The following is a 24,798-nucleotide window of genomic DNA, read 5'->3' as shown; positions in this document are numbered from 1 at the left end:
GAGAGAGAGAGAGAGAGAGAGAGAGAGAGAGAGAGAGGGAGAGGTCTCGCCGGCCCCAGAATACGCCGCCATATGGTCCTCAGCCAGCTGGACCGCCCCATCCAGCGACGCTGGTCGGTGGCACTGGACCCACTCCGCTGTCCCTTTCAGTAGCCGAACGATGAACTGCTCCAGTACACCAGATCGAGTACCTCCTCGGCGTTGTGATCTTTAGCCAGCAGCCACCTTCAGCAGGTGTCACGGCAGCTGTCGAGTAAATGTGAACAGGTGGCCAAGCTCGCAGAGCGTCAGTGAGCCGACCCGTTGCAGGATGGCTTTCTTCAGATTTTCGTACACCAGGAGGTTGGCTGCAGGAAGTTGTTGGGCCATGAGTTGAGCTTCCCCGGACAACAGCGGCAGTAGGCAGGCCGCCCACTGGGTGCTCGGCCACTTCCATATTTCGGCCATTCACTTGAAAAGCTTGATAAAATCCCCCGGGTCGTCCTGAGATCCCATCTTGGTCAGGGTGACATGCGGCACGACCATGGGTGGGTCCGGGGTCATGGCTGAAAACCCCTCCTGGTATACCAAGCTCCGTAGCACTTGCCGGCCCTCCGCTTGAGCCTGGAAGAGTGCCTGGAACCGATGCTCCTGTTCCAAATGCTGCTCAAGCAGAGACTGATGTTGGGCTTGGTGGATGCTGGCGAGGGTCTTGAACACTTCGGCCAGTGGCGAGGACTCCATGATGGCATTTTCTTCCTCCTAATCCTGGGTTTCGGCACCACTGTGACATGTCTCTAGCTCTTCTATTGAGGAAGCAGGGGTCAGGTGAACAGCCCATGTAATTCTTCATTAAAACTTTTCAGTTTCACACATGTTTGCACAACATAATCGAAGGCACACACGATCACTGCTGCGTGCGTCTCTCTCTCTCTCTCCTCCGGTGGTCTGGACTCCCTTTTTATCCCTCTCCAGCTCTCACTATAACACAGATTAGCTGTTAGAGATCATTTTCCACAGGTGTCAATCTTTACGTTCTTACTCTCCCGGCCTCACTCTCCACAGTCGTTGCTCGGCCACGCCCACATCACCACTAACTGAAATTCACATTTTTTAAGTATCACTTAAGTGTCCAAATGTGTCCTTTTTTTGTCCCATAAAAAAACTAAAAAACGTTTTTCTTATTGAAACAGGAAGTTGGGGCAGGGTATATCGAAAGGCATCAGTCACATCACCATTCATCCTCAGGCAAAGATACACAACAGGACACCATAATCCCACAATGGAACAAGTGTTAACTTCCTGTATCAGTGGCACTCACCTCTAGAGAGATGAGGTGACAGACAATGAAACAGACAACAGACAACAAGACAGACAACGGACAGATCTCATGAATATCACCTGCTTTTTTGCCTGGCTAGACATGGTGTGATTTTTTTTATTTATGCCAAGGTGCAAACTTCTCCCAGCGTCTACAAACCTCTAACACCATCATTCACCATCTCACTATTACAGGCAGTCACTCAAATTCAATTGTGAAAGTAAGTTTCATATTTGTTTGATGGAAAACAATGGCTTTCAATTTTGCTTATTATTTATGTAGTAATTCTCAACATGTTGTTTGTACATGTTATGTTTTAATAAGTTTGAAGAATAGATCAGAATGCCTTTCTGTTTAATAATTTTTTAAGTATTCTGGGGCAATAAAGTGAACCATAGTTTATGTGGCACTGAGGTGTGGGAGGGAGATTTGTGCCATGGTTATATATATAGAGTGTGTGTGTGTGTGTGTGTGTGTGTACGTGCGTGTGTGCTTGTGTGTGTATTATCTGAGTGTGGTGGGCCATCAGATAAAGATTGATGTCTCTGTTTCAGCCGCCCTGGCTATATGTTCATAATTTGCATGGCTGAAAAAGTAAACTGAAGACCAAAGCACTTTCACATAAACAAACTCCTGCTTCAGCAGGATTTAAGGTCATAAATTATTCATCCAGCTGTCTGAGACAGTGAGCAATAAACACTGTTGTCAAACTTCCTACAAGGCGAGGTCTGTTGGATTGGCCTGATATGATGTAGACACACAGGATCAGGATTCAAACACTATTATATATTTATTATTAGTCATTCATTTTCCAATATAACAACATTATTTGTTATCATTCTATTATCTTAGTCTGATGCATTTCAATTAAGCAATATCAAAGAAGCAAGAAATCAGTACAATTGTGATTCAGCCGTAGGCACAAGGGTGCAGCAGAGTGCGACAGGTAATCACATTCATGCTGATATTTAGTGCAACTGCAGGACTGTGAGTGTGATTTCACATTTTGTACAACAGTTCTATAAACAAGAATTTAATATGAAATTTAAAAAAATCTAATATAATTAATATAGAATATCAACACAATATGGCCAGTTCTTTTGTCTATTTTTGCACCAGTTTCAAAAATAGTTCCAAACAAAGCCAAGCAGTATCAACTGTTATGGTTGCTGAGCTAAACACAGACTAACAGCATGTCTAGAATGCCACAAACAGAGTGATACAAGTGGAGTGATACAAACAGTTAAGTGCAACAGTGCACTCTTGGAATGCCGCTTCTCCAATCAGATTAGACAATTGGAACTTACTGCTGTATAAATAGAATTGTTTAAAAACAGACTGTAATTTTGAAACGTCTTTAGTTAAATGGCTCATTTGAAATGACTAATAACACACCTGCCATGAAAACCTAACACTCACCTGCACAACCTCATCATCCTCTTCTAAAAGATCCTCAAGCACCTCTGTGGCCATCTGGAAAACAGAAAACAGATCTCCATTTACTCAATCATTACATATGTAACTCCTTATGCCCAACTAATTCTACAACTGCTCAACAGTCAAGAAAACAGACTATTCCCTTTTGGTTATAAAATAAATGAAGGCAAATGTATCCTGAATTAATCGAATGTATCTGTTTTGTAATTCCTATTATTCTCAATGGTTATACTCGTTAGATTCTCATTACTGTGATATAGTATTTTTAGACTGTAATACAATCCTGTCTTGTGACCATACGTCATGACAATCCGACACAAAAACGGATGAGTTTTGATATAATTGATGTTTCGCCATATTTGATTTGGGCACTATACATGAGTGAATAATAACTTAATTTCGGTCTGTTTATAACACAAAGTGATAATATTGCTTCAAAAAAACTTGGAAAAAGTCGTATTGACAACTTTTACAGTGGTTTAATGATGTTTTTTGTCCTTAATGGAGCTTGACAGTATGAAGATTTTTTGTTTTCCTTTTGTTTACTACAGAAGAAAAAAAGGCATAAATCCATAAAGTTTCAAATGACATGAGAGTCAATAAATAATACAATTATTTTCCTTTTTGTTTGAATTATTCCTTTAATTAACATAAAAAATTAATCCTAAAAATAAAGGCTTAAGTGAAACGTAATCCTAAAAAAGGCTTCATTTCCTTTAAGTAATAGTTGGCCGAAATGGGTTTTTTAATGGGCGAGCCGATACCGATATCCAGAGAGCAGGATGGCCGATGGCTAATACAAATACAATTTAATCACAGCAAATCAGATGCACACAAATTTTCTAAAGTGAAACGTACACTTGTTTTATACAATATTTGCTCAAATTTGCACAAAAACAAACAAACAACAACAAACAAACAAACAAAAAACTTTAAAACCCTAAAAACAGAAATTGTTTACTATTTATTGACATATACAGTATATTGGTGGATTTTGGAAATGACACAAGTTGACACTTCTGTTTATCAGCCAAGTGATCCAAATATCGGACAATTAATTGGCCTGGCTGATACATTGGTCTATCGCTACCTTTACGCAAAGTGGGGTGAATCTTACAGTAGGGTTTGTGAAATTCACCTGTAATCTGAATTATTTATGGTCAATCTTAATCATAGTCAAGTGTACTACAGGGTCAGTTAAGCCTGCTTTCATGACCTCTGATCAATACCACTGAATCCATGCTTGTTAACGCCTGATACTTAACTTTGTTCTGCTGAACTGTAAATGAGTTTTCAATGAAAAGCATAATGCATAATGGTTGAGTTATGCTTGTTGGTTCTCCAGGGAGAGAGAGAAGTGCTTACAATTTAATGATCTGGTTATCTCGTGAGTTCCAATGTTAATTTATTATACAGACTTCATCTCTCCTTTGAGAGCCTGCGATCTTCACTTAGTTGGTCAATGTGATTGATCCATCCGTTGTCAGTACTCTTGTCAGTCTCGAACTATCTGCTTAATCCATTCACCCAATCATGTTTTAATTAAGCACCATCAATAAATCTGATCAAGCGCTGTAATCAAGAGAAAAACACTTAAGACTTGAATGTACAAGGTCTAGACCCAAGCACACACAATCCTCTATTGTACATTGCTTTTGACTTGGAAATAAAGTGCAGACTTTTCCACCCCCTGCAGAGCCTGAAAGGAACAAACACTGAAAGGAAGCATTTGCCTCTTTCTGCTCCAAAGTGGTGATTTTAAGATGCCTAACTTTTCAGTTGTACTAGAGCTTTTTGAAGTTTCCTGTGATGGACATACAGAGACAGACTTTCTTGTTATGTCCCTATAGAGTCATGGCCTTGACAGGGGCCATAAAGTGGGGCAGATACACACAGTGACCCCTAAAACCTCTTTCAACTCAAACGGCAGCCACTCTCAGCATCCCATGCTGCTACCTGTCCTCTGTCAAACTTACGCCATCCATTTTAACCAGGGCCACAGAGTCAAGACCAAGCTCTCTTGTAGGTATAAGGTAAAAGGGAGAGAAAGAGGGAGAGAAAGTAAAGCAGAGAAAAGTTGGGACGGATACAGACATCGCTCGATGGATAAGTAATTTAAGGGACTGACCAACCAATTTACAACCCTGCAAGGCCATCAAATTCAGCCTGGACTTAATAATAGCACATTTAATGTGACACCTCTGACAATTCCAATCTACCACAACCACACTCACCCGCCTATCTGTATCTGCTTTTGTGTGTGCGCGTGCATCTGTGTATGGAAGAGAGACAGACTGTGCACAGGAAAATGTATACTCAAAGTCAAACTGTGCGAGTGTGAATGCAGAATACACTCAAACACACATCCCCCCTTTTACACCTGGGCATGGTAAGAATTTTATAGTCGCACTGTTTATCAAAGGCAACATTGCAGCCTTTGGGAGCTAAAAACTTCACTTATATTTAGCCTTTTGGAATGAGGAGGAGCTGAGATAATTACTTTAGGGACTGATACTTGTGCACTCTCTCTCTCCTTAGCTGAATATCACTCCCAGATGCTGACTCTCTGAGTGCTCAGCAACAGATAAAAGAGAAGGATAAAGTCAAATGCTTGGCCCAGAGGAATAAAGCTATGGGGTACTCAGAATTCTCCATTTAAGAAGTTCAAATCGAATGCATAAATTTTTTGACAGTGGTTGGCAGTCCAGGACTTGGTAACTTGCCTAAGCCCCTGGCAGTGTCTGCATTAACAGTCTATCTGAAGAAGTTACTTGATTGAGGCTAAAAACAACATGACTGTTTGAAATCACAGTGCAGTTCATGTTTTAGAGTAATCTGTACCTTAAGTAGAATGGTGATAACTTTGGTTTACATCTACATAATATAGTAGTTTTACATACACAGGAAAAGAAGAAACGGGTTTGGAAAAAACATAAGTGTGAGAAAAAGATGATAGCATTTTCATTTTTGGGTGGACTATCCTGTTGTAACCGTTTTATGAAACAAAATAAAAATGTATTTGTGTAAAATGTTCTTAAAGTAATGGTTTGTTAACATTTCAATTATTATTATTATTGTTTACATTTACAAGTGTCTTTATGTTCTTATATTTTTCAATATTTTGAATTGGTTAGGTGATTATGTAAGATTTGTTGACCACTTTTTTTAATTGCTTTGCCATTTTGTTTAAAGTATAATTTGAATTTGGATTTTTTTTTTCTCGTTTCAATAAAATAATTACATTTTTAAAAGGAACTGGTGGAAATGAAGTGCGTGCAAATCCCTCAATCTATGGCCTAACTTGGAAGGCCAACACATATCCCTCACTTAAAGGACAGACACAAACATCTTTTCTATCCACCCTGGAGTTATTAAAAAAAAAAAAAAGAAGAAGAAAATTATACTTGGGATAAGTAAATACCTTTTTCTCTGAACTTTTTTGTTTGCCTGAATATGAAATTGTTGATGTTGATGGAATCAGAGGAACACAGTCATTAACAATATCTTCATACTCTGGTGGAGGCATGTTCATTGAAAAGTGATTATTTTCTCTTTCACCCCCTGCTTACGCTTTCTTGTTACTTCTAGCTTTTTTCTTTCATATTTGTCCATCTTTCATTGTGTCCAAAATTACATATCCACTGAGTGGTGTCTACCCTCAGTATTCATTGGGCTGTGCTATTCCTTTACCATATACTATATGCTGGCCTGGGGAGTAAAGGAATACTTGTACATAATCAGGATACCAAAAATGTTTAATTGTAAATGTTTTATTTTCTGTAGCAGATAGAGGACAAACCTGATTTGTTTAAAAATACTGAGTTATATTTGAGCATATTCTGTTTTCCTATTAAGGAGGCAGTATCCCTGTTTTTCATGTTATATATATATATATATATATATATATATATATATATATATATATATATATATATATATATATATATATAATAGCTACATTACTCATAACATTATTCAAACATGATTTGTTTGCATCCAGAAGGCATAATTAAAAGTCTTATTGCGAGATAAAATTTCTTTATACATAAAGATTTGTAGATTTATTGAGCTACTTGTGATGTAATTCAAACATTACCAAGAGCTTAGTCATAAACCATAAGTCTGTTAAATTAAGCTTTGGCAAACTTTCACACTCAATATTCAATATGAAGCATCCTGGGATATACCCAGTAAGTTAAGCAAATCCGAAGATTGTATTAAATCATCCATCACTCTAAAACGAATTGGTCTAACAAAATGAAAGTATCCGAACTGTGTAAAAGGTTCAAGAACAGTGTGTGTACAAGTCTGTCTAGTTCAAATTCACTCAGTGAACCTTTCTGTTAGGCCAAAATGATTTTAGAATCCTATTTCGTGCTTGTTGGTCAGAAAGTCCCTCTGAATGACATCCAATGCCTGACCTAATCTTTTTTTAGTCTGACCAAATTCCTTACTAAGTTTAAGCACCCTAAAAATCTGTCTACACAAACAACAACAAATCAGATGCTGTATATTTGTACATTTACAATAAAATATGAACTACATTTCTAAAATCCTTTTCCTCCATTTTGTCAGTGGATGGGCTTGTTTTGACCAATGTACAAGGAAAATAATATGACACAAAATTAATTATGACAATATTCAGAATAAATTATGTTTAAACGAATATTCTAGGTTCAATACAAGTTACACTCAATCGACAGCATTTGTGACATAATGTTGATTATCACAAAAACACATTTTGACTTGCCCCTCCTTTTCTTAAAGAAAAATAACAAATTCTCGGTTCCAGTGAGGCACTTACAAAAGAAGTGAATGGGGTCAATGCATAAATGTTAAAATACTATTTCAAAAGTATAGCCACAAGACGTAAACAATATGTGTGTGTTAACATGATTTTAGTCTGATAAAATGGCTTACTAACCTTTTCTGTGTAAAGTTATAGCCAATTTTACAACTTCATTGCCATGGCGATGCAATGTCAACAAACCCTAAAACGCTAAAGGACTGTAAAAATCAAAATTTATTCAGCTTTACAGCTCAAATAATACATGCATTTTAACAGAAGAATTAATGTAAATGCATATATATATATATATATATATATATATATATATATATATATACACACACACACACATATATATATATATATATATATATATATATATATATATATATATATATATATATATATATATATATATATATACACAGGTGCATCTCAATAAATTAGAATGTCATGGAAAAGTTCATTTATTTCAGTAATTCAACTCAAATTGTGAAACTCGTGTATTAAATAAATTCAATGCACACAGACTGAAGTAGTTTAAGTCTTTGGTTCTTTTAATTGTGATGATTTTGGCTCACATTTAACAAAAACCCACCAATTCACTATCTCAAAAAATTAGAATATGGTGACATGCCAATCAGCTAATCAACTCAAAACACCTGCAAAGGTTTCCTGAGCCTTCAAAATGGTCTCTCAGTTTGGTTCACTAGGCTACACAATCATGGGGAAGACTGCTGATCTGACAGTTGTCCAGAAGACAATCATTGACACCCTTCACAAGGAGGGTAAGCCACAAACATTCATTGCCAAAGAAGCTGGCTGTTCACAGAGTGCTGTATCCAAGCATGTTAACAGAAAGTTGAGTGGAAGGAAAAAGTGTGGAAGAAAAAGATGCACAACCAACCGAGAGAACCACAGCCTTATGAGAATTGTCAAGCAAAATTGATTCAAGAATTTGGGTGAACTTCACAAGGAATGGACTCAAGGCATCAAGAGCCACCACACACAGACGTGTCAAGGAATTTGGCTACAGTTGTCGTATTCCTCTTGTTAAGCCACTCCTGAACCACAGACAACGTCAGAGGTGTCTTACCTGGGCTAAGGAGAAGAAGAACTGGACTGTTGCCCAGTGGTCCAAAGTCCTCTTTTCAGATGAGAGCAAGTTTTGTATTTCATTTGGAAACCAAGGTCCTAGAGTCTGGAGGAAGGGTGGAGAAGCTCATAGCCCAAGTTGCTTGAAGTCCAGTGTTAAGTTTCCACAGTCTGTGATGATTTGGGGTGCAATGTCATCTGCTGGTGTTGGTCCATTGTGTTTTTTGAAAACCAAAGTCACTGCACCCGTTTACCAAGAAATTTTGGAGCACTTCATGCTTCCTTCTGCTGACCAGCTTTTTAAAGATGCTGATTTCATTTTCCAGCAGGATTTGGCACCTGCCCACACTGCCAAAAGCACCAAAAGTTGGTTAAATGACCATGGTGTTGGTGTGCTTGACTGGCCAGCAAACTCACCAGACCTGAACCCCATAGAGAATCTATGGGGTATTGTCAAGAGGAAAATGAGAAACAAGAGACCAAAAAATGCAGATGAGCTGAAGGCCACTGTCAAAGAAACCTGGGCTTCTATACCACCTCAGCAGTGCCACAAACTGATCACCTCCATGCCACGCCGAATTGAGGCAGTAATTAAAGCAAAAGGAGCCCCTACCAAGTATTGAGTACATATACAGTAAATGAACATACTTTCCAGAAGGCCAATTCACTAATAATGTTTTTTTTATTGGTCTTATGATGTATTCTAATTTTTTGAGAGAGTGAATTGGTGGGTTTTTGTTAAATGTGAGCCAAAATCATCACAATTAAAAGAACCAAAGACTTAAACTACTTCAGTCTGTGTGCATTGAATTTATTTAATACACAAGTTTCACAATTTGAGTTGAATTACTGAAATAAATGAACTTTTCCACGACATTCTAATTTATTGAGATGCACCTGTATATACACACACACACACACACACACACACACACACACATATATATATATATATATATATATATATATATATATATATATACACACACACATACACGCACACACATATATATATATATATATATATATATATATATATATATGAGTCAAAATAATTTTTTTTGGTAATCAACATGCCACAAATGCTGTCGATTGAGCTTAACTTGTATTGAACCCGGAATATTCCTTTAAATTACAACACTCTGAAACAGTGTTTGAAAAACTCATTAAAGGTGCTGTAAGCGATTATAGCCATTCTACTTCCACATGACTGAGCCATTGGATTAGCCATGCCCCCTTTAAAAAAAAACTGCAATCATTGTAATATTTTTTTACTTACACATTTGCAAATTGGGAATAATGCTATGTGGTTGTACACTCCTTTCATTACACAGTGTCTGTCGCCTTTTCTTGTTGAAGCATAGGGGCGTATATGTTCAGTAGGTTTGTATATGTGCACGTTTGTCCAATCAATGATGTGCTCTTTTATAGCCCACTAAAAGGCTAATTGCTCATACTACAGTCAGTCTTCTAAGGTACAAAAAAGCAACCAAAGTAGTCACATCATCTAGCTACAAGGAAGAAACATCCCTGAACCATATGACTCGTAACAGGATTGTATCGTTAACTAATTAGATTAGTTTACAAACGGAGTTTTTCACAATTGAAAGTCTAATAAAGTTATTTTTGTGTGTATTTACATGAAAAGGAAGAGTATTGGGGCAAAACAGGGAGTCATTAAAGGTTTCATGATGTAACAAGCTGTGAGTGCTTTCATAGTTAGTGGTATTGATTTGAAGTGATATTTTTAAGGCCTTTACAGTAGCTGAGCTATTGATCTGAGTTTAGTAAGCAGTCCATGTAGAAAAGCAATATAGTGGCCTAATGAGGCTACTAAATGGGAGCATATACATTTCTCATTAACTGTTTTAAGACAACATGTGTGCCACAGAGTGCTACTATTCTAGAGGACATGAGTGGCTAAGGACTCCTGAAGGGCCAAATCTCAAGAAAATACTGTGGATTTGTGTTTGTGTGTTCATTTGTCAGAGCTCAAAAACAAAGAGACCAGATAGAAAGTAAATTTTTTCACAGTTTTTTGTTTGTCATAAATTTAGTCTTTTTATGAAAATGTCCTTTAAAATTAGTCAGTATTTCATCATCTCATATTCATTAGTTTTATCAGTTTTAGTCTACGAAAATAAAATCTTTTAGTTCAAGATGATGTGCAAAATGGACAGACCGAACTTTAAACAAATATTCAAAATTTACACATTTCACACATTTTCTAATTTAAAAATGTATCAATCATATAACTATACTTAGCCTACTGTCCTTGTTGTGAAAAAAAAAAAAAAACAGAGTTCCTAAAATAATAATGAATAGACTGAAGTATTAGCTACTATTTTGAAGTTAGCCTACTGTGCTCTGAATTCTTCATGTTTTAGAGACTTATTAATTTTCTGTGAAAGGATATTACATTTCGTGTAGCGTGTTTCTTACGGAAACAGTGTATTCACAAAGCAAGTTACGCAAAGCAAATTACGCATATTCTGACTAGCACATAATTTAGTTCAAGTTCACCTGTTTATTCGCTTCACTGTGCAGATGTAAGTTGTTATATTACATATATGTTGTGGATATAGGCTACTATAGTGATTAAAATCATGTATAAATAGGATGCATTTGAATGAAGTATTTACCCCATTTTGAAATGGCTAATTTTGCCTGTGTTCAACTCACACAGCTCAAGCAGAGAAATCCCGAATTATTAATGGGTTAGATGAATCTATATCTAATATCTTCTTCTATACACAGATTATTTTGATGTTTCTTCTCCTTGTCATATCTTGCACTGTTAATATCTTGCAGTATCGTTTTTATCTCATCATATTTTCATCAATAGTATGCTTTAATAAAATTGTTTAATTATCATCATGATGCGCCTTTTTCTTCTCATCTTCGTTATCGTTGACGAAACAAAAAAAAAACCTTTGTCAACGAACATTTTTGTCAGTGATTTTGTTGACGAGATTAACACTGCAAGTGTGAGAATGTTTCAGGCCAAAGGATGGATCTGGTTTCCCACCAAATCGAACCCAACAGCTCGGAATGTAAAATCATAATTTTTTGTACCACTGGGCCGAATGATTCAGAGCACGGTGAGAAACAGTTTCAGTAGCATTTCCACTTGAGCCTGGTTCTTCACAGCTTGAAGATGTGTCATGGTTTGGCTAGCAAACCATGCTCAACCGTGCTGGTGGAATGGTGGAATGATGGTTTAACTAGTATAGTACACCATTTTCTACATGCCTTTTCGTATAATTTATATTACTTGTATAATATTTTGTCAATAAATGTCCTTTTTGGCTAGTCTGGGAACTTTTAACTTTCTGTGTGTTTGTGTCCGGTAGCAATGTACAAACCCTCATCAAATGATGGTAAACTTTGTGCCTTTTTCTCTTTGCTTTCCTTTTTGCAACTTGGAACGTGTCTTTCATGTGCTTTAGCAGAGTAAAATCTAGGGGAAAAAGCAGTCCTAATATGCGATCATCCTCCATATAGCACTCGCTCCAATGTTTACCTCTTATGTGTCACCAACTCATGTACTGTATCTGTTGGGTATATTCAAGCACCAGCGTGGAAAAATAACCTGTAACCATGCCAGCTGGCCTGGATCGGCACGGTTTTGCAACTAGAACTGTTTGTCCAGATGGTGGAAAAATGGCTGTTATTTTAGGTTTACCATGGTGACTCTGGGTAAGGCAAGAACGTGATTTTGAACACCATTTTTTTTTTTTTTCTTATGTACTGGCTCAATGGAATTTTGTTCATTTATAATGAAAAATTAAGTCCCCCATAGTGAAACTTTAATGGTAAAAATTAACACTTTTTCTGGTGCAAATAAAATATATTGTAAAAAATAACATTTATCATTATTTTGTTGTGGGGCCAGTCAAAAAAATCCTTCCTGTTGAGCCCTGTTTGTGTTTTCATGTGGTTTCCACTTGATGGAATATAGACAGGGAAAGTGACAATGTCAGATAGCAAGTAGAAGCCACTGAAACAGAACAAGTAGAGAACAAAATAAAATATAGATCAGTCACAAAAGGAGACTATATTTCTAAATTGCTTACTTTAGTTTAATTTGGAAGTCTCTTCAGCAGCACACCAGGTTGACCCGGGGAATGAAAAAGCCTATTGCCTAACTCTTTTAACTGATGGCCCACACAGACCCTCATTATGACATCATTAACCAGAGACAGGTCGCAGCTCTGTTAAATGACCTTTACAACAATGCAGGCCCCTCAGTCTGACTCATAACTACAGAACAGAGGCAGACTAGGCTATCATAAGAAGCGGCGAAGGGCTATGGGCTACATTGTGCTAGTCATCTCAGAGGTTTAAACGAGCATCAGGATATGACAACACTCTCCGTGTGAAGGAAAGTTCTGACTTCTTGTGTGAATAGAAGGGAGGATGAAAGGAGAACGCAATACCTTTTTTTTTTCATCAAACAGAGGTGACATTACTTTTTACTATAAGTAATGAAGTTGAAGGTGAGATTGGGCATTTTCTCTTAGTCTCACACATAAACAAACGTTCTTCATTCCAGTGCAGAGCTTTCATGGTGTGTGTGTCAGGGTGTAGTGCTATTGATTTTCAAGAAGTGATTGTGAGCAGTGAAGGTCAGGGTATAGGCATTAAATCTGATGGGGAAAAAGAAGCCATAGAATCCCTCTACACACAGGTGTAATCACACATAATCCTTATGGAACCAGAATCCCATTTCAAAACATTTTACATTTTATCAGTAAAGCAGAAAGGTTTACCTTTAGGGAATGCTATTTAGTGAAAGATATAACTGATACAAGAAATAAAGGCACTGGGCAGAGTTATAGAGTGTGAACCAGAAAAGCAAGGTTGTGTATATAGACGTTGGTGACCTGTCCCCTGTAGATACCACTCAACTGTCATGGTACAATAGCTCTACATTCAGAACTGACTCTGCTCCATTTTTCAAACCCTCAATAGTAAAAATTCCTCTGCAAGTTTATTCACTCGACCCATCTTACTTGTGTCACACTGTCCAAGGTCCCAAAGAAATCAATACAGAGGTTAGTACAGGAAGAATTTAGCAGAGTGTTCCGAAACCCTGCTGAGGACTGACCCCTGTGGCACTTCCCTGATCGGTGCCTGTCTGTTGACTCAGTAATACAGGAATAATTCTCTGGTCTCTGTGTGTGTGTTGGGGGGTCATTGAATCCTTCAATGACCATTTATGTAAATGAATGAAGAAAAAAAACAGATGATGGCATGAATGCACATACATTCACAACTTAGAGTTCATTTTGAAAATTCTTAACCCCCACACACACTTCAAAAGCCACGGAGAGGTTGTCAGGCAGCAGCCATGGCAGCAGGTTATCTAAGCCAGCCATTATTAAACCCTCATTAGTGCTGAGAGCTCTTTCATTCATTCTCCCTCACACACACTTTCTCCCCTTCTACGAGGTCTGCAGGTGTCTCAGGCTCTGTAGGGCCTGTCTGAACATAATTAAGATCCACTCGTTAAAATGTTGCTAAGACCAGTAACGCGGTAAGCGTTGCGACTACCCATTGAGAAGCCGTGCTAATTGAAAACCACTTAGTGATGTCATCCCAGCATGATGTTGGTAACTGAAGACAGAAGAATGATGTCATTACTGTGCACCTCAACATATTTGCTACAGCTGAGCAAGTTAAATGTTTACTTCCAGAAATGTGTGTCCGTAAGTGGTGTTCCATTCCTGAGCATGAGATAAGGAGGCTTGAATGACTAGAGAGCAAAATGATTCTAACTGACTTAGCTCAGTTTACTTCAAATAAATGAAGAGCCTTTGCAACACACCAAACCCTTTAATTGGAATACCAGTCTACAACTTCCTGATTAAAATTCAGTTAATAAAACTGTGGTGCATTCTTTTGAGAGGGGGAAAAAACATTAAAAAAGAATACATTTTACTGTTCTCAAGAGTCTGATACAAAGATAAATGGTATTGAAACACATTTATAACAGTGAAAACAAATGAGAGTAATTTTAGTCACACCAAGTAGTTCACATCATGATTTCAGGTAAAAATGTATATGCAGGCAGGCCTATTCAACTGGCGGCCCGCAGGCCAAATCCGGCCCGTTTGAAATTTTCAGTGGCCCGCCTGAGGTTGTTAGTTGTCTAGGGGGCTGTTTACATCGTATGCGTTTGTGTCCGTTCATGCTGTTTTTCAATTGTTTTTCCATGCAAACTTGTGCTAAACAGACTTCATGTCCTGTCTTGATGTTTTCACCGTGTCTCTTGCATGTGCACCACGTTTTTAGATGCTTTTAGGGGTTGCCCTACAAATAATTTATCCATCACTTTAACAGAAATGGAAGATTAAAGATGTAAAATCATGGACAACAGACAAGTGTGAGTTCGGAGCAACAGAAAAGTTCTATTCATTAATTTGGTCAAGAAATTTGAAAAGTCAAATGTTTTTAGTATCAATCTGATTTACTCTTTCTGTAATGGACCAATTTTGAAAGCACTTTTTTTTTGTCTCAAGTTACCTGTATTTTTCCCCCCTGAATTTCCTGCTAGGTGGAAATATTTCTAATGATAAAAAATATATATATTACAGGCCTGCTATTACACAATATCTGTAGATAGAAGCTTTTCCATAACAAAATATCCTGGCTTGGCCCGCGTGCCTGAAGATTTTTTCCATCTGGCCATATTTGTCAATGAAGATGAAAATCTCTGCTGTAAGGTTTCACCATTTTTACAGTTCTCTTACAGTAAATGTTCCTGTAGGGTAACAAATAAATTTTTTTAAAGTACAAATATCCTTGTAGTCCATGTAGTCTCAAAATAAAAAGAGGTAATAAAAATGGCATGAATAATAATTATTCAAGAAATAGAAAATATTTTAAATAATTTAAGATTAAATATAGCATGCCACACGGCAGGATACTGATGACACTGCTTGGAATTTCATGTCACCCCTACCCCTTTCCAAGCAAAGCAAACTGAATTTATTTCTTATTTCAATATATTGTTACTTCTGACAAATATTGATACTCTAGTCCAGTGGTTCCCAACCCTGGTCCTGGAGTACCCCCAACACTGCATGTTTTGGATGTCTCCCTTGTTTAACACACCTGATTCAACTCATCAGCTCATTAGTAGAGGCTCCATGAGCAGAACTGTGTGTGTCAAATAAGAGAGACATCCAAAATGTGCAGTGTTGGGGGTAATCCAGGACCAGGGTTGGGAACCACTGCTCTAGTCTGTTGAGCTCAAGAATCCATACCTATTTTGTTTTGAGCAAAAATGCACCTATTTATTCTTCAGGCCTATGACACTGTCAGCACTGTCTGAGAAGGTGGATAAACATGGCTCTACTTTTTTTGCTGGGGACTTTTTACCTTGGTTTAGCAACCATCTTTTTTTACTTTTTTTAAAGCAAGAGTGCTGTTGTACTGAATAGCAGCAAGGCTGGGATTCGGCTTCAGGTAATCACATTATAAACATATTTGCTTCTTGTTCTATAGTCAATAATCAACTATGAACAATTATCATGTAAATCAAGCATAGTGTCAGTTCAGGCAGGTAATGTGAGTCAAACTCGCAATCAGCTGATGCTCAGCTGATCATGACGTCTACCTATACAATAAAGATGCTTATTAGAGTGGTCCTATTTAAGTCCTCCATTTATTCATTGCCTTAGCTGCCTTTCCAATGCATTGATGCAAGCGCTTAACAACCTCCTCCATCCTCAACTTCACATCTTGTTTGGCAGCATTGCTTTTTAGTTCCCTATCTGTCACTCACTCAACGTTGTGTCGATGTAGTGACACTAGGGGTCACTCCTGGGAGCCCCAAACACCTCCACCAATGGGAATTGGCGAGTGGAATTTGCATGCCACTCCCCCGGACATACGGGTATAAAAGGAGCTGGTATTCAACCACTCATTCAGATTTTCTCTTCGGAGCCGAGCGGTTGCATTCAGTGCACTGAATTCAATTTCTCCCTACCGTTCACCTCAAACTGCTGGATTTACGGCGCATTTCAGCAGCTTCTCCCCCTCTGCACCCGTGGAGTGCAGAGAACGCCCCTGGGCGCTTCGGCAGAACAAAACAAAAGAGTATATTCTAAAAGAGTATATTTTCAATTCTAAAAGAGCAGCATACACGGAACGTCTTTTTAAAGACGCCTTTCCGTTTGTGTGTTATTCCTGGTTGCGGTCATTATCTCTCCGCTTCTGACAGCCACGATCGCTGTCTTAAGTGTCTGGGCGCTGCCCACGTGGAGACATCGTTTGTGGATGGGTCTTGTCCTCATTGCGAGAACATGACCATGGCAACGTTGCGGTCGCGGCTTAACTTTGTAAGAAAGCAAGCCACCCCAGCGGCTCCACGCCTCGGTCCTTCTACCTATGGGTATGAGGCCACATCGGTTACTCCTCGCCCCTCGGGTGGGACCTACCATGCTACTTCTCCACATGACATATTTCCGACAAGACTCGGTAAGACCATGTGACATATTTCCACTCAAAATACCCCCCCCCCTTCTCTGGGCAGGGTGTGGTCTCCACGGTGTCTTCCCCTTGGGATTGACACCCCCCCTGACGTAGACATTTATGTCCCCCAGTCGGTTAACAAATTCCACTCTTTTTGGGGAGAAAAAAAAAAGAGGAAAAGAGGCCACGGCTGGGCTAGCCTGTCCCTATTTGTTGGGCAGTCGACTTGTTCCCAAAGGACCGTTCGACACTCATAAGAGCATTGGGGGAGGTTACGTGACGGCCTGGTGTGCTGTCTATGGCACCGCCAGTCCACGTAACACAGTTCAGCTAGTTGTGGCATTTTGTATAGGGACCCCTACTGTCACTACATCGACACAACGTCGAGTGAGTGACAGATAGGGAACGTCCTGGTTACTTTTGTAACCTCCATTCCCTGTTGGAGGGAATGAGATGTTGTGTCCCTCTTGCCACAACACTGAACTACCCGCTGAAATGGCCGGGACCTTGTCTCGGCTCCTCAGCACAAACCTGTATGAGTGGTTGCATACCAGCTCCTTTTATACCCGTATGTCTGGGAGAGTGGCATGCAAATTCCACTCGCCAATTCCCATTGGCCTTTTTTCAAAAAGCAGAGGTGTTTGGGGCTCCCAAGAGTGACCCCTAGTGTCACTACATCGACACAACGTCTCGTTCCCTCCATCAGGGAACGGAGTTTATGAAAGTAACCAGGACGTTTTCTCTAAATCTGTCTTGTGTTACAATGTAAGACTACAATTGTTCGCCAGTTTGGAATTCCTATCTTCAATATGTTATTGTGCCATGTTTTGATTTATCAGCTTGATATACAGTATTCTAAGTTCTTTTAGGGTCCATTTAATCTATTATGCAATGAAACAATGTAAAAAAATAAAATAAAAAATGGAACAATGTTGTAATAATTCTGCTGGATCTGTTCCGTCACCCCTGGGGGATTTTATTCGCTGCACTCCCTGTTCGGTTCATGCATGGGCGGAGATTTTGCCAAGAACAGAACCATACTGCCAAAACCAACTGTCTATTAGTGGACAAAGTATTCATTCAAGTATTCAAGTCAAGTTAATTTGACGGAAATGGCCCTGACTGTACTCACATTATAGACATAATATGGGCAGTTTTGTTTATTTTTGAAAAGAAGAAAATAGTTCCAAACCAAACCAAAGCAGGATCAATGCCCAGACTGGCAGTCTTCTTGGAACACTGCACAGAGACACAACATTGTGATACAGTGCTGTTATACTATATTTCAGCATTCTTGAGTCAGTGCTTGTCCAATCAGATTTGAGGACAGGAACTAACAGTTCTATAAACAGAAATAAAGATGAAAATCTTACATAAAACTAGTGGAAAACAACAGGCAATCACCTATGCTGCATCAGAAGCTATGTAAAAACCCCTTTGAAAAGTGTGCTGAATGGCATTAATGTTGCTGCTTTGATCCTCGGTAAACTCACTGACAAACAATTAACCTTCAACTCAACACCATTATCAGAAAGCACTGAACAATGGCATATTCTCCCCAGTTGGCAGTTGCAAGTGCACATCTGCTCAGATGTCAGGTGGCGATGACTCCTTGATAATCTCATCTTTAGGAAAGATTACGGGTTCTTCATGAGATTTTCCGCCTCTAATTACAGAATTTTCTGAACTGAATGAGCTGGCTCTGTTTCCCTGGTGATTAAGACTTCAGAGGTGGGCTTTGATTGCACTCTACATGAACAGAGGGGAGCACTGAACTGGATCCAAATCGAGAATCTAAACCACTATCAGATGCAATAAACCCATCTGCTGTCCTACAGAAATAAAAACCTTCACCATGATATAAATGCCCTTCTCTATTACTCTATTCAACACCTTTTGAAACACAAGTCATGGAAAGTACTTCATACCACATCATGCTCTTCAAATAGCATTCACTGTATAGTGTAAAGAAGCTTATTTGAGACAAACAGTTATTATGGTCTAAATAAGACCGGAGCCTCGTCAACAGTTCTAGTCACTTGTTTATTTTCACTCATTCTTCTCTCTGCTTGTTTATGAGTCACAAATATGCCACATGTAATAAATAAATGGGTGCTTAAATACTAATAACGCATTATCATGCAGCACACATTCTCTGATCGTTTTAATGCTAATAATAAGCATGCGTGAAAACGTTTACAGGGTGTCAGTAAAAGCAGGCATGGTTTAGAGAATACTGATAAGCTGAAGAGGGGAATACCATTTCTACATTTTTATGACTTACTTCTGGTTCTGCAAGCCATCCAACAAACCCTTTAAAAACACACAAACCCTCTGGCTATAGCAGCACTCAAAATTGAAAACTCCACTGTGAGCTTAAACTTGCATGCTTGTATAAACTTGCTCTTTATCGTTCTAATTCAACATTCAGTGCTTCTTTCTGCATGTACAAATAAGTCAAATGCTCAAGGTAGCTATAAAAATCTAATTTAAAAATTAATCAGCTTTTGTCTTCCTCACTAGAACAAACACATCAAAACTGAACTAAAACAACAGAAACACAGGAAGACAGATAATTTTATGTTTGGTTGATTACAGTACCTCATTCTGTTTGATTAACCAGAACTCTGATGTAAATTGGGGCAACAAACAACACCAGATGACTTTTTTTAAATAATTAGGCAAAAGCTAGTGTAACAAATTCACGCAAAAAGTTTAAAAAAATAAATGCTTTGATTAGAAAATGTATGATTAAAAACAGTAGAACTGTTCACACTTATTCAAAACCTCATACAACAGTGAGATCATTAAGAAACTGATTTTGCTAAATGAACAGACTTATATCTAATATACATCTTCTACAAGATCTTATAATAAATATTAATGCACTGAATATATAAATTATGTAACAATTAAAAAAAAAAAAAAAAAAAAGAATTCTGACCAAACATACAGGTACACATCTTGGACAAATTTCTTGACTTGATTTCAACAGTTAACAGTGTTTCTACAGTGTGAAGCAAAGTGCTGTCTTACTCCAGAATGCTCTCTAATTACCGGATCTATATTTGGAAGATGACATTTAGATTTGTAAATAACACTGATGTCAGTTTTCGCTCCGAAAGTAATAGATGGATGAGTACCGGCACATTTGTGGCTTTGGTTCCCCAGGAACAGACCAAAATAGCAGTAGCCCACATGCACACACAGCATCTGTCCCCAAGGCACAGGTCAGGCTAATTGATCTTTAACTAGGCCTATTATTTAAGGTTAATTAATGGCATGTAAAAAAGAGAAGGGCCAGTGTTTGTGCATGAGAGTGTGTGTTTAGTTGTGGTTTCTTATTTTGGTCAGTAAGGTAAATTATGACCTACTGTATATAGAGGATTCTGTGAGATCTTAATATCTTCTCACACACATAGGCTACCCTTTTTGCTCACACACATACGGTATTATACAGTTGCAGGATAAAGTACGTGAACACTTTGATTTACTACAGATTTCTGCATAAATTGGTCATACAATTAGATCTGATCTTCAATTAAGTCACAACAATAGACAAAGTCTGCTTATGTAAATAAAACACAAACAAGGACACGTTTTCATGTCTTTATTCAGGGTATATGCAGGTTCGAAGGAATAAAATAAAAAAAATACTTTAAGGCCAATTAAAGAAAAATTGAAGACCATTTTTGCAATAAAAAAAAAAAAAAACAATCAATAATTCATTAGAATGTAAATACAAAACCACTGAGGCTACTTGGATGTCTATGGACATGTTTTTTTTTTATATATATTTTATGTGCATTTACGTGTTTTAAGTTAATACATCATTCAAACTCTAAATGAATTCATAAAGAATGCATGTAGCCTAAAGAATGTAGCCTATATTGTGACCCTTCTCTTTAGTCACTTGTTTTCCAGCAAGACGTGACCCAATAGGCCGATGCTTTGGCAACATCACCGCTTACGTCAAACATGGAAGTGGTGGCAAAAACCATGTGCAAAAAGTAAACTTTTATTGGATTACGTTGTTGATTCCGAGGGCTCTCGTTGACTGCTGTGGCTTCAAGCCATCAACAGAGCTGACTGGGCTGAGGAGATCATTTCAACTCACAACTTTGCAGCATAAATGTATAGCGAACATGATTACATGTTTGTTATTAACTCATTGCATTATAGTAATTGTATCGCTAAGAATATGTTTGTATTTATAAGGATTTTGTGTCATACTTTCGTTTAATCATCTAATCTGTCAAATCTAACACAACGGGCTTTCTGCCACCACTTACTGCACAGAGTTTATTCACAGTAGCACCATGTTTGATTTTTAATGGGAATGGAAATGAAGCTGTGAGGGATAGACTTACCATCTCTTCAATGGCATGCATGGTATAAATCTGTAAAAAGTTCCTAGATCCCATCCGATTTTCCACAACTCATGTTGTCTGGAGTTTTTTGTCTATTGAGTGTCCTTGAAAAGATATTTTTCCAATGTTTTGTATGCGGAAAGATCCAAAAACACTTTAAACTGCAGTACAGCCCATTAAAGAGACTGTACATCTATCCCTCACAGCCTTGTTGTCATTCCCATTAAAAATCAAAGATGCCGCTGCTGTGAATAAAGTCTAGCATGTGCTGAATAAAATGTCTATATTTTTCTTGGCAGATACCTTTAACAAATACTTTAAAAGGTAGTTAAAGGGCTGTTCATTTAAAAATGAAATTTCTGTCATCAATGCTCACCCTCGAGTCTGTATGAATTTTTCTCTGCCGTGGAACAAAAAAAGATGTTAAGCAAAACGTTTAATCTCATTCACCATTCACTGTCACTGCATCTTTTTTTTTATTTAATGAAAGTGAATGGTGACTGAAACTCCCTAATATCTCCTTTTGATAACCGCTGAAATAAGAAAGTCATACAGGTTTGCAACAGCATGAAGGTAAGAGGTGACAATTTTAATTTTTGTGTGAAATATCAAGTCAAAACTCATCAGTTACTTTAAAAATTGCCGTTTAAAGTTGACAAGATATAGCGAAAATGTTAACAGATTAAATTATGAAAGGGAACTGTGCTGCATAATTAGTTATGATGTATATGTAAAACAGATTATATACTAATACTAAATATAGATAATATACGCTATATGGACAAAAGTATTGGGACACCTACACATTACACCTAGAGGAGCTTTTATGACATCCCATTCTAAATCCACAGGCATTAATATCGAGTTGGTCCCCCCTTTGCAGCTGTAACAGCTTCCACTCTTCTGGGAAGGCTTTCTACAAGATTTTGGAGTGTGTCTGTTGGAATTTTTGCCTATTCTTCCAGAAGAGCATTTGTGAGGTCAGACACTGATGTTGGACAAGAGGGTCTGGCTTGCAATCTCCGTTCTAGTTCATCCCAAAGGTGTTCGATAGGGTTGAGGTCAGGGCTCTGTGGAGGTCAGTCAAGTTCTTGAGTTGAGTGTGGAAGAACTTGACTGGCCCGTACAGAGCCCTGACCTCAACCCTATCGATCACCTTTGGGATGAACAAGAACGGTGATTGCTCCGTTCTTGTTCATTTAAAAAAAAAAAGACTTAAATATTGATTAGTTGCTCACCCACACCTATCATATCGCTTCTGAAGATATACATTTAACCACTGGAACCATATAGATTATTTTTATGCTGCCATTAAGTGATGTTTGGAGCTTGAAAGGTCTGGTTCACTTGGATTGTATGAACCTACAGAGCTGAGATATTCTTCTAAAAATCTTTATTTGTGTTCTGCAGAAGAAAAGTCATACACATCTGAGATGGCATGAGGGTGAGTAAAAGATGTGAGAATTTTAATTTTTGGGTAAAATATCCTTTTAAGCTGGGCTAAAGTATCTCTGAAAGCCTTCATGTTCATCTGTTCATGGAAAGACAAATGGTCTATACATTAGGAAATTTCAGCATTGTTGCTACTCTCCCCAGGCAGATTGTGTTGGTCTATTGTTTTTACTTAGTCAAAATGTAGTCAAATTTTATGACTAATTTATGTAGAAATTAAGGGTAAATCAAAGGGTTTCCATTATCTTTCCTGTCTCTGTACATCAAAACACATGCAACAGGCATGTGACATTATTTACCCCGATGATAAGATAAAATAAATATGTTGGGGGGGAGATAGAGAGATTAAATAAGCATGCTGGGGTATGATCTCTTCTGAAATGTGATTACATGAGACCTAGGCATAACAAACTCAAGAGAGCAGGATAAACACACAGCCTGTAGAAGTTCAATCTCAAAACAAACAACAAGGCACTATCTGTTCACTGTCTAAATTTAAAACATAAGCATTTCTTGCCACTGGCATGTTGTAAAGTTGATGACATAATTTGATTAACATCTAATATAATCTAATTTCGGCAGAAGCTCTGACACTAGCCCATGGGCTGGTTTAAACTGGGCCAGTCTGCTTCTAAGGTTCTGGATTATTCCTGTATACCTCTTTCTGACACTCTTTTAAGAACATCTATTTTTTGTCCCCAGGCAAAAATAATACAAAGATGCAAACACACACACGCCATGGAATAAAAACATCAGCAGCAGAGTGGATCGAATAATTTTTCACTGTAACCGGACATGCACACTGTGTATGCATTCTAAATCAGTTATGTGATAGGGTCCCTCAGCCATGGAAAAACTGGCACAGAAGCAACAACATTACATCTTGTATCTTAGCAGCACATTTTCTATGACAGGACCTGATTCTGCACAGTAAAATTCAGTGAAATGGAAAATACTGCAGAATATCTTTATCTAGTTCAGCAGCTATTTAGAGATTCAGAAACCTGTATTCACACACAGGAGAATTAAATCGCTGGCTGTTTTTAATGAGAGTTTAAATGTTAAACACCTCTCCAACCTTCAAAGAACTATTCAAAAGCTATTCAAATCCAGGCTTATGCTTCAATCTCCTGTGGAGATACAAGTTTTTTTGATAAAGTGCCAATTAACGATCGTCAGCAGTGCAGTAATTATACAGTATTGATCTGATAACACAGTTTACTTTATCAACGTTTAAAAAACAGGAAGTGAATGGTGGTTATTAGCCTAAAAGCATGTTGCCACCATCTATACATTCGCACACACGCACCCTTAACACCACCCACAAAGAGAGATGTCTCTCTTCCTCAAGCGCACACACAGACTTCCGACCGGTTGGTATTCCCTCTACAAAACGCTCTGCATTCGGGGCTCATCCATAATGGATCCAGACTGTAGGAAGGATGAATGAATCTTTAACCTTATGACACAGCCCACTCAGATCAGCTTTACCCTGTATCATGTATTTTTCATGGGGTCCCAAGTTGTTTTAATCATCTTTGTTTTTAAGATGGAGTCCTGGAGGGCAGGGACACTATGGAGGCTCAGGTCACAGAGAGTAAATGCTTCAAACATTCACTAACATATGTATGTTGTTCAGTATGGTTGGAAGTGTAAGTGTGTGTGTGTGTGTGTGTGTGTGTGTGTGTGAGAGAGTGTGAGTGTGAGAGAGAGAGAGAGAGAGAGAGAGAGAGAGAGAGAGAGTCAACCGTTAACAGAAAACTGAGGGAATGGGGATTTATTAAACCTTGCTTTATAGGCCCTTCAGTTCTCTTGGAAATACTTTGAGAAGGCAGGCCGGTCCTTTCAGTATTGCATTGTGATTTATAGGCTAC

At 38.1% G+C, this 24,798-nt stretch overlaps 1 protein-coding gene across 1 annotated transcript in view; it reads right to left on the bottom strand.

Annotated features, from left to right (window-relative positions):
- Positions 1-24,798, bottom strand: part of si:dkey-12j5.1 (uncharacterized) — a 115,966-nt gene that overhangs the window by 32,255 nt on the left and 58,913 nt on the right. Inside the window, exon 9 of the mRNA XM_051721651.1 lies at positions 2,720-2,773. Within this exon, the coding sequence (XP_051577611.1) occupies positions 2,720-2,773 (54 nt within the window). The remainder of the gene's footprint in view (positions 1-2,719; positions 2,774-24,798) is intronic.

Source organism: Myxocyprinus asiaticus, chromosome 16 (assembly GCF_019703515.2).
Source record: "Myxocyprinus asiaticus isolate MX2 ecotype Aquarium Trade chromosome 16, UBuf_Myxa_2, whole genome shotgun sequence".
Taxonomy (NCBI): Eukaryota; Metazoa; Chordata; class Actinopteri; order Cypriniformes; family Catostomidae; genus Myxocyprinus; species Myxocyprinus asiaticus.
The sequence above is the reverse complement of the archived record's forward strand: the minus strand, read 5'-3'. Positions and strand labels throughout refer to the sequence as shown.